A 15146-nucleotide genomic window follows, 5' to 3' on the forward strand; every position below is an offset into this window, starting at 1 on the left:
CATAACATACTAGAAAGAGCACTAGAGGAGACAAAAGGCTCGGGTTATCAACCCAGTTAGACAACTTACTAGTTGTTGGGCAAGCTCCATCATGCCGATACTGCATGGAAATTTCTGTTGAGAGGAAGGAAAAAGGAAATCAGTGAATAAATTGTCAGTGACTCAAGGGTAAAAAAAGAAATAGGCCAGAAAAATGGAAGGAAATTCACCTAAAAGTGTAGTTAAGTAGGCCAACTAGAACTTCAAAAACAAAAATTATAAGCTAATAATTGGGATGTGAAGGGGAGAACCAAATGTGACAGAATTCTCATAAATCTTAATGGGAGTGTGTGGAATGTATCTGCGTGTTTTTACAGAGTGAGGGAAAGACATAAGGGCTTACAAATGAATCTGTGTAACAAGTGTCTGAGAATATAAGGCTTCATTAATGGGAGAAAGTATGATTCGCAACATGATACACTAATACGCTTTAGATTTTTGGGGTTTTTTTTTTGAGACAAAGTCCCACTCTGTAGCCCAGGATGGAGTGCAGTGGCACAATCTCAGCTCACTGTAACCTCTGCCTCCTGGGTTCAAGTGATCCTCCCACCTCAGCCTCCCAAATAGCTGGGACTACAGGTGCACGCCACCACGCCTAGCTAATTTTTGTATTTTTAGTAGAAACAGGGTTTCACCACGTTGGCCAGGCTGGTCTGGAACTCCTGACCTCAAGTGATCTGCCTGCCTCGACCTCCCAAAGTGCTGAGATTACAGATGTGAGCCACCGCTCTAGGCCTAGGTCATTCATTAGATGGGAAGAGTTTGCCAAAAACATTTGAATCCTGTTTTCATGTGGAAATCACAATTTAAGTATGATAATTTAGTTGATATATGAGCATAAATACATTATGACTTACATAGGAGCATAAAACTTATTAAGTTACACTTAGCTCACTATCTTGAACCATTCATTTTTGAGAAAGATGGCTGCGTGTGGTGGCTCAAGCCTGTAATCCCAGCACTTTGAAAGGCCAAGGTGGGCGCATGAGGTCAGGAGTTTGAGACCAGCCTGCCCAATATGGTGAAACCCCGTCTCTATTAAAAAACACAAAAATTAGCCGGGCACGGTGGCGCATGCCTGTAATCCTAGCTACTTGGGAGGCTGAGGCACAAGAATTGCTTGAACATGGGAAACAGGTTGCAGTGAGCCGAGACTGTACCACCAAACTCCAGCCTGGGTGACAGAGCAAGACTCGGTCTCAAAAAAAAAAAAAAAGAGAGAGAGAAAGATAACAAATGAATAAGACATTATTACCCTTACTCTTTTATTCCACCGAAACGAGAACAAGCAGAAGGTGCAGAAAATAAGGCAATAAAACATTACTAAAAGCAAAATCTGCTCAGAATATGAGAACTTAATTTCTATATGGCTTTCTAAGGGAAATATAACTGATAAAACTGGACCAAGGCTGTGACTCAAAGGACCTGGGTTTGCTAATTCTGGAAGCAACTGGTATTCCCTTATGGCTAACACTGTTGGCAGAAGTTTTTTAAAGGAGGGATACCTGGGAATTCCTTGGATATTATTTAACCAAAACCATAGCCCCCAAATCCAAAACTTTTTGAGTGCTCCCATGACTCTCATGCTCATTGCAGCATTTTGGATTTCTGATTTTCAGATTAGGGATGCTCAACTGGTAAGTATATATAATGCAAGTATTGCAAAATCCCCCCAGAATCTGAAATTCCAAACACTATGGTCTCAAGAATTTTTAATAAAGGTTACTCAACCTGTACTTTGAAAGGACATAGTACGCCCCAGGAAATCCTAAACCATCAACCCCTTGCACTTTGAGTTCTTTATGCCTCGTGTTCCATTACTGGAACCTAAATTTGTGGGAGTTATTTATATCCCACTGCTCAAGGCCATCACTAGGGTCTGATTTTTCACAAAAAAAAAGTTGCAACCTCCGGCATAAATGGGTTAATGAATATCAGACTTTTCTCAAAGAAAATAACAAGACGGTTTTAGTGAAGAAAAAGATGTTCTCAACTTTCACTTTAGTAAATCATAAATTTTTGTAATGTGGTGAAGATAAATAGCAAGGAGGAAAGGACAGATTGTCAACTCTTCCAAAACTGTTTTTGATGTTTCAAAAGACCCTGTGCCTAACTGTTCAGAACTCAAAGGAACGTACATAGAAAAGAGTTCAAAAGAAGAACAAAACCTATAAGCCCCAAACTTAAAACTCTTAGAAATCACTTTTAAAAACACACTAATTTTCCATTTTGTACAAGTCACTATAAAACAGGTCATTTATCAGGACACACTTCAATCCACAATAAAACTTTTACAATCTAAACTCTGAATCAAACATTTTATAGGTGTTTTCTAGGCTTCTACTCTAATTTGATCTACGGTTCCCAGAAAAAATGTACTCTGCTACAATTTGAACATGTCATGAGAGAATTTTGATTACTATTAAAACTAATACTTCTAGCCAATAATTTCAAGAGGGAATCACAACATTAGAACCTGACTCTACTCCTGCTTTACATCCTAGTTTTAAAGGAGAAATAACATCAACAGGAGCTATCCTATTTCACAAGGCTGTTCCAAGGATCAAATGAGAGAGCAACTAAAGAGTTCCTAAGAAACTTAAACGTACTCAAAGAAGACATTATATAAGCATTGCTAAGCTGAATGAGACAGGATTTTTTTCTTTTCCATTAATGAAATTCTTTTATAACGGTAATTAGCCAGAATAGTTGTTTTAAGAAAAAGATCATTAGCTTATCAGTCTGATTTCTTCAGTCTGCCATTCATCTCTCCATGAATCCATGCTACCCTATAAACATTTCCTTCACAGTGCCACAAACACAAGCTTCCTGTTCCTATTAGGCTTTTCCCTCAAACAGACCTTTACTTTCTTTTCAGGTAATGTTGGCCTTCATTTTCTGCCTCCTTCAAAGTACAATTCAACCTCTCCATGATCTTTTCCAACTTAATAATATTTTTCATCATAAACTGGCAAAATAAATACATGAAAAGCTCTAAAAATAGCCGGGCCCAGGGGCTCACATCTGTAATCCCAGCATTTTGCTAGGCTGAGGCAGGTGGATCATGAGGTCAAGAGATGGAGAGCATCCTGGCCAACATGGTGAAACCCCGTCTCTACTAAAAATATAAAAATTAGCTGGGTGTGGTGGCATGCACCTGTAGTCCCAGCTACTAGGGGGGCTGAGGCAGGGGAATTGCTTGAACTTGGGAGGAAGAGGTTGCAGTGAGCCGAGATTGGGCCACTACACTCTAGCCTGGGTGACAGAGCAAGACTCCAACTCAAAAAAAAAAAAAAAAGAAAAGAAAAGAAAAAAGAAAAAAAGCAAAGTTCTACAAATAAAGTAATTTGTCTTACAGCTTAGCTATTAACACTCAGAGGGCAAGTACAAAATCATACAGGATACTACTAACCACATGACATACACTCATGAGAAAACTAATGGTATTCATTCATTTTTAAAAACGATGTTTAACATTTACTATGTTTAAAGCACTGTGTTGGAAGTGGGGATACAGTTGTGAATGTCAGAAACAGCCCCTAGCCTCCGGAGTAGTATAGTGAATGTTACAGTTTAACTAATGTGCTTACAAAGATCATCTTCAACATTACTAAATTATCAACCTGTCATTCAAGAAAGTCAATCTTTTAAAAAGAGCATCATGAAAAACAATTTGTGATGATGTAATACATAATACAGTTGTATTCTGTATTTGTGGGATTTCACATCTGGGGATTCAACCATCCTTGCACAGAAATATTTGGAGGAAAAAATTGAGTCTGTACTGAATGTGTACAGACTCTTTTTCCTGTCATGATTCCCTAAGCAATATAGTATAACAACTATTTACATAGCATTTACATGATACTAGGTATTATAAGAAATCTGGAAATGAGTAAGTACACAGGAAGATGTGCATAGGTTATATGAAAATACTATGACATTTTATAACAGAAACTTGAACATCTTGGACTTTGGTATTTATTTGCAGGTGGTCCTGGAACCAATTCCCCATGGATGCCAAAGGATGACTGTATACATTTTCTCCTTCCTAGTTATTTATTATATGGGGGGGAAGCTTCTTGTTTCCCCAATTACTAAATGATTTCTCAATTTCAAATTAGTCCAAAGGAAAAATTAACTTTTCATACTAGTAAGAAACACTATTGCCAAAAGTTAAATTATTGGTTCAAATTTGTTCAGGGATCTCTTTGCTTAAAGTAAAACTGACGTTACACTAGTGTGGTGTTAGACACTCATCAGCAAACACCTGTTAAACTGTCTAATTAAACGGCTCTGGACCCAGGGAAAATGCGTATCTCCATCACTTAAAACCTAAGAGAACTCTGTCTCAGTTTCTTGTCCTATATAATAAGGAATAACACTTAATGCTTATTAACTGCTTAACACAATGTGTGGCACACACTCAGTGTTCATCAGCAGTTAGCAATTCTTAACTTATTATGACTAAAGCAGTGTAATTCCTAAATATTCATGGCATGAAGCCAAGCCTCTTCTGGATAAGGATACACTTTTTACTATTATCAATAAATGTTCTGCACTAAGTCTTAAAATGTTTATGAACATATATAAAACTAAAGAATATATCTCAAATAGTTTTCAATAATCTTATTCCATGATTATAGCTTTAACAAGACATATAACATCTTCAAAGTAATTTTGTTTGTTTGTTTGTTTGCGATGGAGTCTCGTTCTGTCTCCCAGGCTGGAGTGCAGTGGCCTGATCTTGGCTCACTGCAACCTCTGCCTTCCGAGTTCAAGTGATTCTCCTGCCTCAGCCTCCCTAGTAGCTGGGACTACAGGTGCATGCCACCATGCCCAGCTAATTTTTGTATTTTTAGTAGAGATGGGGTTTCACCATGTTGGCCAGGATGGTCTCGATCTTTTGACCTCAGGTGATCCGCCCGCTTCAGCCCCCCAAAATACTGGGATTACAGGTGTGAGTCACCACGCCCAGCCCCAGAGTAATTTTTAAACACAACGTTTTTAAAATTTCTTGGCAGATAAATTTCTTAGGTCATTTATTTTTGTGAACTAATACTTATAAGAATTTCCCCCTAAATTACTATGTTTACCTAAGAGATACAAATCCTTTTTTTCTGCCACAGGAGTAGCACAAACACTGCCCTCTGAAAGCAGCCATCCTAGGAGGAACACTATTCCTTATACCTAACATCTCCCCAAATCTGTAACAGATAGGAAAATATTTTCAGGGATGTAAATCAATATCTTAATTTTATTAATTTGGAGATGCGCTTCAAATAAGCATTCAAAAGTAATTTCTGAAATTTAGAAATTCTCAGACTATGCTTCAAAACTACAGAAAATCAGTAAAGAGGTCTCCCCACAAAAGCAAATCAAGCTTTATCTTCTCAGTAAGGTACTCATGTGATTTATTATGCCTCTTGCTAAAAATGAAGAGAAATTCAACTTTTTAAATTAAATTTGTCTAAAGATACTTTTTGTGACAAGGGGGCTTACTGCTAAGCCCTTCTAGTCTCCAAGGAAACATATAAATAAAAGCATACATTCAAATATGCAATATATTTAAACCTTTTCTATGAACTTCTTTCTCACTGCAATTTATATATATTTTCCCCCTCTAAAATAGTGAGCCTCAACCAGAGGTAGTTTTGGTCCCCTGGACACATTTAAGACATTAAACAATGTTTGGAGACATTTTTTATTCCCACTGTGGGAAGGGAGAGTGTGATGATGCTCTTGGCCTGTAGGGGGCAGGGACTGGGGATTCTGGTAAATATCCTACAATACACAGGGTAACACATGAAGACTCGTCGGATCCAAATTGTCAATAATGCTAAGACTGATAAATCCTGCTCTAGAACCATCCTTAATGCACCTATAGATTCCACTCATTTCTGAATACAAAGAAACTCCTGGCTATGTGATCTTGGGCATCTTATTTTATCTTTCAAAGCCTCAATGTCACCAGCTGTAAAATGAAGACATTTTATAACTGTTGTTAAATGAGATAATAAATCTTAACATAACTGGCACATAACAAATCACAGTTATAGTTACTATTTCTCACATCTGACCTTTACATATAATATTTTCTCTCTTGGAGTGCTCTTTTTTCTGTTTGTTTACCGAAGTTAGTACTCTGTATTCACAACTATTAAAACAATCTAAAATTTTGTATTTATAAAATAAACATGAGCATTCTTCATTAAATTGTATCATTTTTCCATACCATTTCCTACCTACCCTTGCCACCAACTAATAGAACAAATACAATCCATAATTTATCTTAGCTAAATTCTTGTTATTTCAACAATCAGAAATCTAAAACTAGAAGAAAGGTTTCAACATTTATTGAAAACCATTTATCTTAAATTCAAGATGCAATTTAAAAGATAAATGCTTACATTTCAGTTAATATTAACTGTTAAGGGTCTGTCTAAAAACATGCATTTTGAATAAATTTTTTAAAATTGAAAATAATATTCATAACACAAATTGCAAGTTACAGAAACATCCCAATGGTGTGAATAACAATGTATATCAACTCACTTGTCGTATAATAAAAAGAATGGTAAAATTATGAAGTATATTTGAAAACAAAATTAAATCATTTCGGATACTTCCTGAAATAAAATGTGACTGCTAGATTCCACAAACTTAAATCATTTATCACTGATATAAAAATGTCCCAGGATAGAGTAATTCAAGTAATACCTGTGTGAGAAGTCATTTAGAAAATGATGACTAAAATTGAAGTTTAGAGAAAGGGAGCTCAAAACAAAACAAAAAACAAAGGGTAAAAACACTCACACCCTAAATGTAAATTCTGCATTGGTTTTTTAAAAATACTGTCCAGGTGAAACAAAAATAGGAAATAAATTCTAAGTGTTTTGTAAGTAATGAATGACCGACCAATAGACTGTTTAGCCTACATTTAATTAAGTAAAATCAAATTAGTGCCGAACATCTTTCCCAAAAACCAAATCATCTAAGATTTTAAGACATTTTTGTATTTTCCATTAGAAAATTTAAAAACTAAAAAATTTCATTTTGGCCGGGCGCGGTGGCTCAAGCCTGTAATCCCAGCACTTTGGGAGGCCGAGACGGGTGGATCACGAGGTCAGGAGATCGAGACCATCCTGGTCTACACGGTGAAACCCCGTCTCTACTAAAAAAAAAAAAAATACAAAAAAAAAAAACTAGCCGGGCGAGATGGCAGGCGCCTGTAGTCCCAGCTACTTGGGAGGCTGAGGCAGGAGAATGGCGTAAACCCGGAGGCGGAGCTTGCAGTGAGCCGAGATCGCGCCACTGCACTCTAGCCTGGGCGACAGAGCAAGACTCCGTCTCAAAAAAAAAAAAAAAAAAAAAAAAAAAAAATTCATTTTAATTAAATGTCATTTAGTAATTCCAACTAATTCCAAGTTTCCAACAACAGTTGAAAATATTTTGAGACAGAGGAAGGGAGGTGGTGGGAGTGAAGGAAAAAAATAATAGGCAAACCCCTACCTGAACCAACTGGAGATGAGCCAACACTGAGGCTCTGTAAACTTCCATTCCTGAGCAATGTAGGAGATTTCTGCAGACTAGAGCTTGTTATGCTTCCTGCAGCTGATGCTACAGATGATGTTGGTGAAGCAGAAGAAACTGAGAGATGAGAAACATTCTCTTGATTTTTGTTTCCTTTGGGTCTACCAGGTCCATGCTTACTTTGCTTATTTCCTTTCCTTTTCTTTTCCTTTACAGTTTCTTCTTCTATGCCAGAAGTTTGAGCCCGCTTATATCCTGCTGTAGGAAGGCTGGAATTACCCAAATCTCCAGGTGAATTTTCAAAGCTTTTAGGCTGTGAAATAACAGCTGAGGTTGAAGGGAGGCCAATTAAGGTACTAAAACTATTTACCCCCCCTTCCTGGCTTCCAGACTCTCCTTTATGTACATCTTTGGTTGCTGATGACTGTTGGGAGTGAGAGTAACTGTCATTACGCAGATCTGAGTCTGTAAAGCTCAGGAAATCCTGGGGAGACTGTACTGAACTTCCAGAAGATGATTTTACACTGCCTGGAGTTCCTGAAAAACTGCCTGTAGTTTAAAAAAAAAAAAGAAGAAGAAGGCGGGGGAGGGGGGACAGAAAAATTGGATGCTAAAGTTCCCATAAGCAGCAGACATGAGATAATCATTAAAGAGAAGAGAGAGTTAAAAAAAATTAACTACAACACTTAGGACATCAGTATATTAAGACTTGAAAACTTATTACTGAAGTCAAATTTATCCCTAAAATTACCTTTAAAAATACGTGTCATTTTATAGATGGTATTAAATGTTTACTGTGGAATTGCAAGCTATTACTTAAATAATTATTAAGATATAAGATGTGTTTTATTTCACCTACCTTTTGCCACAGCAACATTCCGCAATTCTCCCCCTAACACCTCATGTATGCCTGAGGAAGGACTAAAGAACAGTAGTCTCCTTTCCACAGTCATGCAAGAAGACATTAACAAGACTATAATCTGACTCTAAATGTATAGGGGAACTTCTTTTTTGAATATTCAAGGTATGACTGAAAATGTTCCCAATATACAATAAGAACCTAAAGACGTTTCCTAGGTTATGAGTTCTAAGTTTTAACTTTAAGACATACCAGTCATTGTTACTGTTCAGCTGAATCTACCACAATAGAAAATGGATTTGACAAAATAATGATCATATGGAATCTAATCTATGCCTCACATTCTCCCAATCCAATTTTCATGCAACTTCATAAAGAAATCAGCCAACACTGCTTATTCTTTCTTTAAAGAACATCAGTACCCCACCATGCCATTCTAAGATATAAGAACCTTACGGTGGGTACAATGGCTCATGCCTGTAATCCCAGCACTTTGGGAGGCTGAAGCAGGAGGATCATGAGGTCAGGAGTTCGAGACCAGCCTGACCAACATGGTGAAACTCCGACTCTACTAAAAATACAAAAATTAGCCGGGCGTGGTGGCGCGGCCCTCTAATCCCAGCTACTCAGGAGGCTGAACCCGTCTCTACAGAAAATTTAAAAATAAGCTGGGCATGGTGACGCATGCTTGTGGTCCCACCTACTTGGGAGACAAAGGTGGAGGCAAAAGCTAACTGAGGGTCTGAAGCGGGAAGAATGCTTGAGCCCAGGAGGTCAACCTTGCAGTGAGCCATGAACACACGACTGCCCTCCAGCCTGGGCAACAAAGCAAGGCCCTGTCTCAGAACACACACACACACACACAACCTAGAAAACAGGGTGTTGTGTTAATCTGTTAAACCTCAAACTTCGTAACAAATGCATTATTAATCAACTTATTTACTGAGACCTATGTAAATCCCCTAAAAATTGTCCAGTATTTATCTACTAAAAAATGTAAACCTTAATCGTATTTATTTATTTAGTGGGTTTTGTTTGTTTTTGTTTTTTGTTTGTTTGCTTTTTGAGGCAGGGTCTTGTTCTATTGCCTAGGCTGGAGTGCAGTGGCACAATCACGGCTCACTGTAGCTTCAACCTCCCTGGGTCAAGCAATCCTCGCACTTCAGCCTCCTGAGGAGCCGGGACCACAGGCGCACATCACCACACCTGGCTAATTTTGTTTGCCTGTCCAAGGAGACAGGGTCTCACTCTGTCACCCAGGCTGGAGTGCAGTAGTGCAATCTCAGCTCACTGCAGCCTCAACCTCCTGGGCTCAAGCAATCTTTCCACCTCAGCCTCTGAAGTAGCTGGGACTACAGGCATGTGCCACCACGCCCAGCTAATTTTGTATTTTTTAGAGAGACAGGGTTTTGCCATGTTGCCTAGGCTGGTCTCCAACTCCTAAGCTCAGATGATCCACCTGACTGAGCCTCATAAAATACTGGGATTACAGGCATGAGCCACTGTGCCCAGTCCACACACAGCTAATTTTTAAATTTTTTTATAGAGATGGGGTCTTACCATGTTGCCCAAGCTGGCCTCAAGAGTTCTGCCCGCCTCAGCATCCCAAACTGCTAGGCTTATGGATGTGAGCCACCATGCCTGGTCAACCTTAATTGTTTTTAACATTTAGGAAATATAAATAAAAAACACTCATAGAAAAGATGACAGGAACAGTGGCTCAAGCCTGTAATCCCAGCACTTTGGGAGGCCAAGGCGGGAGGATCACCTGAGGTCAGAAGTTCAAGACCAGCCTGGCCAACATGATGAAATCCCATCTCTACTAAAATACAAATATTGGCCAGGTATGGTGGCATGCACCTGTAATACCAGCTACTCAAGAGGCTGAGGCACAAGAATCACTGGAACCCGAGAGGCGTAGGTTGCAGTAAGCCGAGATTGCGCCACTGCATTCCAGCCCGGGCAACAGAGCAAGAAAAAGAAGGGCTGTTCTACAGAACTCAAAGCAAAGCTCCAGCTTTTATTATTTTTCTCCCCAATTTTAAGCATTATTCCATGTCTAGTTAAACATTAAAATTACAATTCAACTCTGGAAACACAAATCATATTATAAAAGGAAAGAAAAAGTATCAGAAAAATTTAATAGGAAACACCATCTTTAAAGTAATCTTACTATAGCAACTAATCATATAATAATCTAGAACATCCATTTTTTAAAAATTCTTTTACAAAGCATAACTATTATTAACCATTTTAAAGACAAGTATTTTAACTAAAACATCACTAATACCTTGAGGAAAAGGGCTAGCTGCTGACACAGTTGTTCCTGGATTTCTTCCACCACCAGGCTTTCTTCCCCTTTGACCTGAGCTGTGAGCTGAAGATTTCTTCCCTTTGCCCTCTGACCCTCTAGTCTCTGAAACATCTTTTCCACTAGAGGTGTGCGCAGAGACTTCCTGGAAATTTGCATTTGTAAATCGTGCAGTAGTATCTTCCAAGCGTTTCAATGATCCAGATATAGAGTTGTTGCTAGTGCTTGTATAAGTCTAACATTTTGATTCAAAAAGGGAAGGAAAAAGAGTTGATTACATTTTAGTTACAGAAAACAATAGGTGACACGTTAATAATAAGAACTTGCAGAATAAACACAAAGTTTCTGTTCTAAAAATAAGTCAGTTCACCTAAGAAAATCATCCAAAAACAATTTAAGTCTATTATAATTACTTAAACAAAAAAAAAAAGAGGAAAGAAAAAGCATAGAGAATTTAAAGATGGCTGTTTCAGGATCAAATTGCAACAACTAGTAAAAGTATGTATTAGTTATATTTATGAAGTGACACACAGTAACACTGAAGATAAGCATTTGTCAAGCAACATCTTTTTTTTTTAACAATGTCTACACTTCTTAGACATGAAATTAAAATAAGCTTTAGTGTTCAACAGAGGAAGGTGACAATAAGGGACTAACGTGCTACAAATCCATTAGAGGACCATATCCATGAATTTATAAGGCTAGCGGAGGACAGAGCGAAACTTTTTAAAGAATTCAGGTGAGGGTCCCTTTGCAAAAGAACAAAGATTTGAAACAGAAATCATTTTTCCAGTTGTTATGTTGAGGAAAAAGTTATATATCGCAAAGGTAAGATTTTATAACTATCCCTAAAAGTGGCTCTCAATTATTCCCTTGATCTGCATTTGTTAAGGAAAAAGGATGAAGATCTGTATTAACAGTTTCCAGTTTCAGCAATCATTTTTATTACAAGGTATACCCAAATAATGGCGAATACATGAAAGTGTATTATACCAGATGCACATTAATTACCATGTTTTGAAATCAAAGGTTTATAAAGTCCACTAGGGCAAAGGTTTTAATGTCGCCATTAAGTTCACTAAAGTATCTGAGGCATGGACAGCATAAAGTTCGCGAAGTGCTTGCAACATAATCGGCACTAAATTTTTGTTGGATAAGTGAATACTTTTTTATTGTATGTATCTAAAATCTCTGCTATAAAAATGAAAAAATTTGAAAATATGCAAAAGTGAATTTTCCCACATACAGTCACCACTCAACACAAACAATCAGATGAATATGAAAAACGAGAACATGACAATAAAATCAAGTTTCAAAATGGCTGGCATTTTTAGCAAAAACAATTTCAAAAAGAGGAATAAGAGAAGAAATTAAGTGTTTGGAAAACCAAATCTTTCTTGTGGCTTTTCTATCAATCTGTTGCCCTCCCCAGCCCCCATTATCTCAGTGCCAATAATGGATATTCATCATTAAATACAAGAAATATTTCATAAAAACAAAGGACTCCACTATTCTAACAAACTACAATCCACAAACAAGAACAAACGTTTCAAAGTAAGTTTAAAAGGAAAAAAAAATCCCATTCTACAAACCAATCACATTTAAGCTGATGAAACTTCATGGCTTACTTTAGAAATATGAACCTTTTCCATGCTGGGCAGGTCAATTTGGAAACCACCCCACCTCATTTTTCAAATACTTTTTCCAATTACTTGAGTTGATCCTGAGGTTCTCCATTCCTCTCACATCTGATCCTTGCATGACCTAGTGAAGTTTAAAAGTCATCTAAGAAAACACAGTGGTGTTCTTCACTCATGTATTTTTGTTCATGTATCAAATAAAGAATGGAGAGAAAATTGGGTAGAGTACTACAATGAAAATACACTATTCACTTCCACATGACAATCTACATTAGAGATGGTCATTTTTCCCACTTATTAACAGAGCATCCTTGCTCAAACCCTCAAGTATAAATCTATCCATAAAAACCCATGAAAACATGACATTTGGAAGAAACAATATTACAAAGAAAGCAATGAATAAAGCAATCAAATTTCAGTGACAAAAAATCATATTAAAACCATAACTGAACATTTTTTAAATGTCCAAACCTACATTTCAGAACATAATCAGACTTAATATGAAAAAAATGAATTTTAGCTTTAGATGTTAACAATTTTTAAATTATACATAATGACACTCACTAAGGCAATGCAGGGTTCATTCAAAGAGAAACCTCTATTTTAATTCCATGTTTAAAAGTGATTTTAAAAGTACTTATTCCATAATGTGCTGTTGGGACGATATGGCACTAGGGAACTCCATTATAAACATACAACAATCAACTCAAAATCGAGGAAAAGACAGGTAAAAGGAGACCAGAGGGAGGTGGGAGATGGCTGAAAGACACACTATGAGTAAGCCCAAGACTAAATTCACAAAATCTTCTTTCCTCACTTTTGTATTCTAAATGTCTATCATAGTATGAACATCTCACTGCTCTGAGTGTAATTCTTGTACATAATAGTATTTATTTTTTCACGCAAATTGAACCACAAAATGCAAACTACTTCATTTGGTGCTCTACTGAAAAATATAAGTTCTTTTGTAGTTGTTGTTCTTTTCTACTGGAGATAAAACTGGATATCTGGCTGTACTGAGAGTCTCTGAAGTGCTGCATAAATACTTTGTTCTACACTGTGATTTATAGGCAACTTAATCTTTTAAAAGGCTAATTCAGAATACATGTAATTTTTATTTCACGGCCAACTATTAGTCCAAAGATAAGCTGCAACACCAATATACCTACACAATACCATTAAGTGGGAACAAAAATTATTTACTTCAAACAAAAATTTAAAACTAGATCCAAAATTAAATAACGACTCTATAACAAGTAACCAAAGAAAAAGCAGCTACGATTATTTACAAAAGGTATGGTTGCCTCAGATTAGTCTACAAGGCTCTGTCATCTACACTGGTGACAAGAAGTGCTATGCCTTCAACCATTAGAAAACATAATGTGCTGGTTAAAATTTTAAAATAAAATTATGTACTACTCAAGTGTCCCATAAAAAACCACAAACTTTGTACCAAGACGATCTTGAGACTATAACATGTAAGCTACCCAACATAAATCACCAAAAGAATGATTTAAAAAAAAAAAAAAAAAAAAGAACAGTGAGCTGTAGAACAACTTTGAGTAGCCTAATTTACATGTTACTAGACTACTCAAAAAGAATGGGGGATCAAAACAAATGAACAAAAAATCCCCACAAAACTGAAGAAATAATAGTGGGAAAAATTATAAAATTGATGAGAAAAAAAAAACCTCACAGTTTAAGAACCTCAAGTAACCCCAAGAAAAATAAATATGAAGAAAAGTAAATGAACTCAGTTCATTATCAAATTGTTTATCATTAAAAACCAATGATAAAGAGGAAATGTTACAAGAAACCAGGCTTTTCTTTTCTTTTTTTTTAAGGATGTCTTACATGCCAAAAACAAAGATAAGAATGAAAGCAAAATCTTCCCTAAAAACATTCAATCTAGAAAAAAGGTGAGTACTAAAAGAAAAAACTGTCAACTTAGAATTCCATGGGCAACTATTATAAAATATCTTTCTAAAACAAATACAAAATAAAGGCTTTTTTGGATATAAAAGCTGAAAGAACTAATCACTAGCAGACCAACACTACAATAAATGCTGAAAGAACTATTTCAGGTAAATAATAAATGAAATGTGAATATACCAAAAAGAATGAAGAGGATTAGAAATGTTAATTGCTAATGGTAAATGTAGTACAGAGAGATGAAGCAAGATGATGTGAAATTTCTCATCACACCACTCAAAACAGTGTGCAAATTATAATTTATTTATTTCTGGAATTTTCAATTCAATATTTTTCACACCTCAGTTGACTGAAGGTAATTGAAACTGTGAAAAGGGATAAGTAAGGAGTAACAGACAAATACAGTAAAAATGATAAATAATAAAGACTTGTTCATAACTTTTTTTTTTGAGACGAGTCTCACTCTGTTGCCAGGCTGGAGTGCAGTGCTGCGATCTTGGCTCACTGCAACCTCCACCTCCCGGGTTCAAACGATTCTCCTGCCTCAGCCTTCCCAGTAGCTGGGACTACACAGGCGCATGCCACCATGCCCAGCTAATTTTTGCATTTTTAGTAGAGACAGGGTTTCACCACGCTGGGCAGGATGGTCTTGATCTCTTGACCTCGTGATCCACCCGCTTCGGCCTCCCAAAGTGCTTGGGAGGACAGACATGAGCCACCGCGCCTGGCCTATTTTGAACTCTTTATAAGACAGCTGATGTAGAGCAAAAGGAGTAACAACAAATTGTGAGTTTTGTAACAGATGTTAAAAAAAAATAAATAAGTGATAAAA

At 36.8% G+C, this 15146-nt stretch overlaps 1 protein-coding gene and 1 pseudogene across 7 annotated transcripts in view; one reads left to right on the forward strand and one right to left on the reverse strand.

Moving 5' to 3' along the window:
* The window catches only part of MLLT10 (MLLT10 histone lysine methyltransferase DOT1L cofactor), a 129641-nt gene that overhangs the window by 65516 nt on the left and 48979 nt on the right, over nt 1-15146 (reverse strand). For 2 of the 7 annotated variants that reach the window (XM_030940576.1, XM_030940577.1), the window contains exons 2-5: nt 12371-12506; nt 10722-10977; nt 7552-8121; nt 70-114 (exon numbers count right to left, since the gene is read on the reverse strand). In XM_030940576.1, coding sequence (XP_030796436.1) covers nt 70-114; nt 7552-8121; nt 10722-10977; nt 12371-12430 — 931 coding nt within the window. In that variant the 5' untranslated portion in view covers nt 12431-12506. Of the gene's footprint in view, nt 1-69; nt 115-7551; nt 8122-10721; nt 10978-12370; nt 12507-15146 lie in introns of those variants that run through there. The other 5 variants (XM_030940580.1, XM_030940579.1, XM_030940583.1 and 2 more) reach the window with 5 other exon arrangements.
* Nucleotides 13048-15146, forward strand: part of LOC104665681 — a 38998-nt pseudogene continuing 36899 nt past the window's right edge.

Source organism: Rhinopithecus roxellana, chromosome 11 (assembly GCF_007565055.1).
Source record: "Rhinopithecus roxellana isolate Shanxi Qingling chromosome 11, ASM756505v1, whole genome shotgun sequence".
Taxonomy (NCBI): domain Eukaryota; kingdom Metazoa; phylum Chordata; class Mammalia; order Primates; family Cercopithecidae; genus Rhinopithecus; species Rhinopithecus roxellana.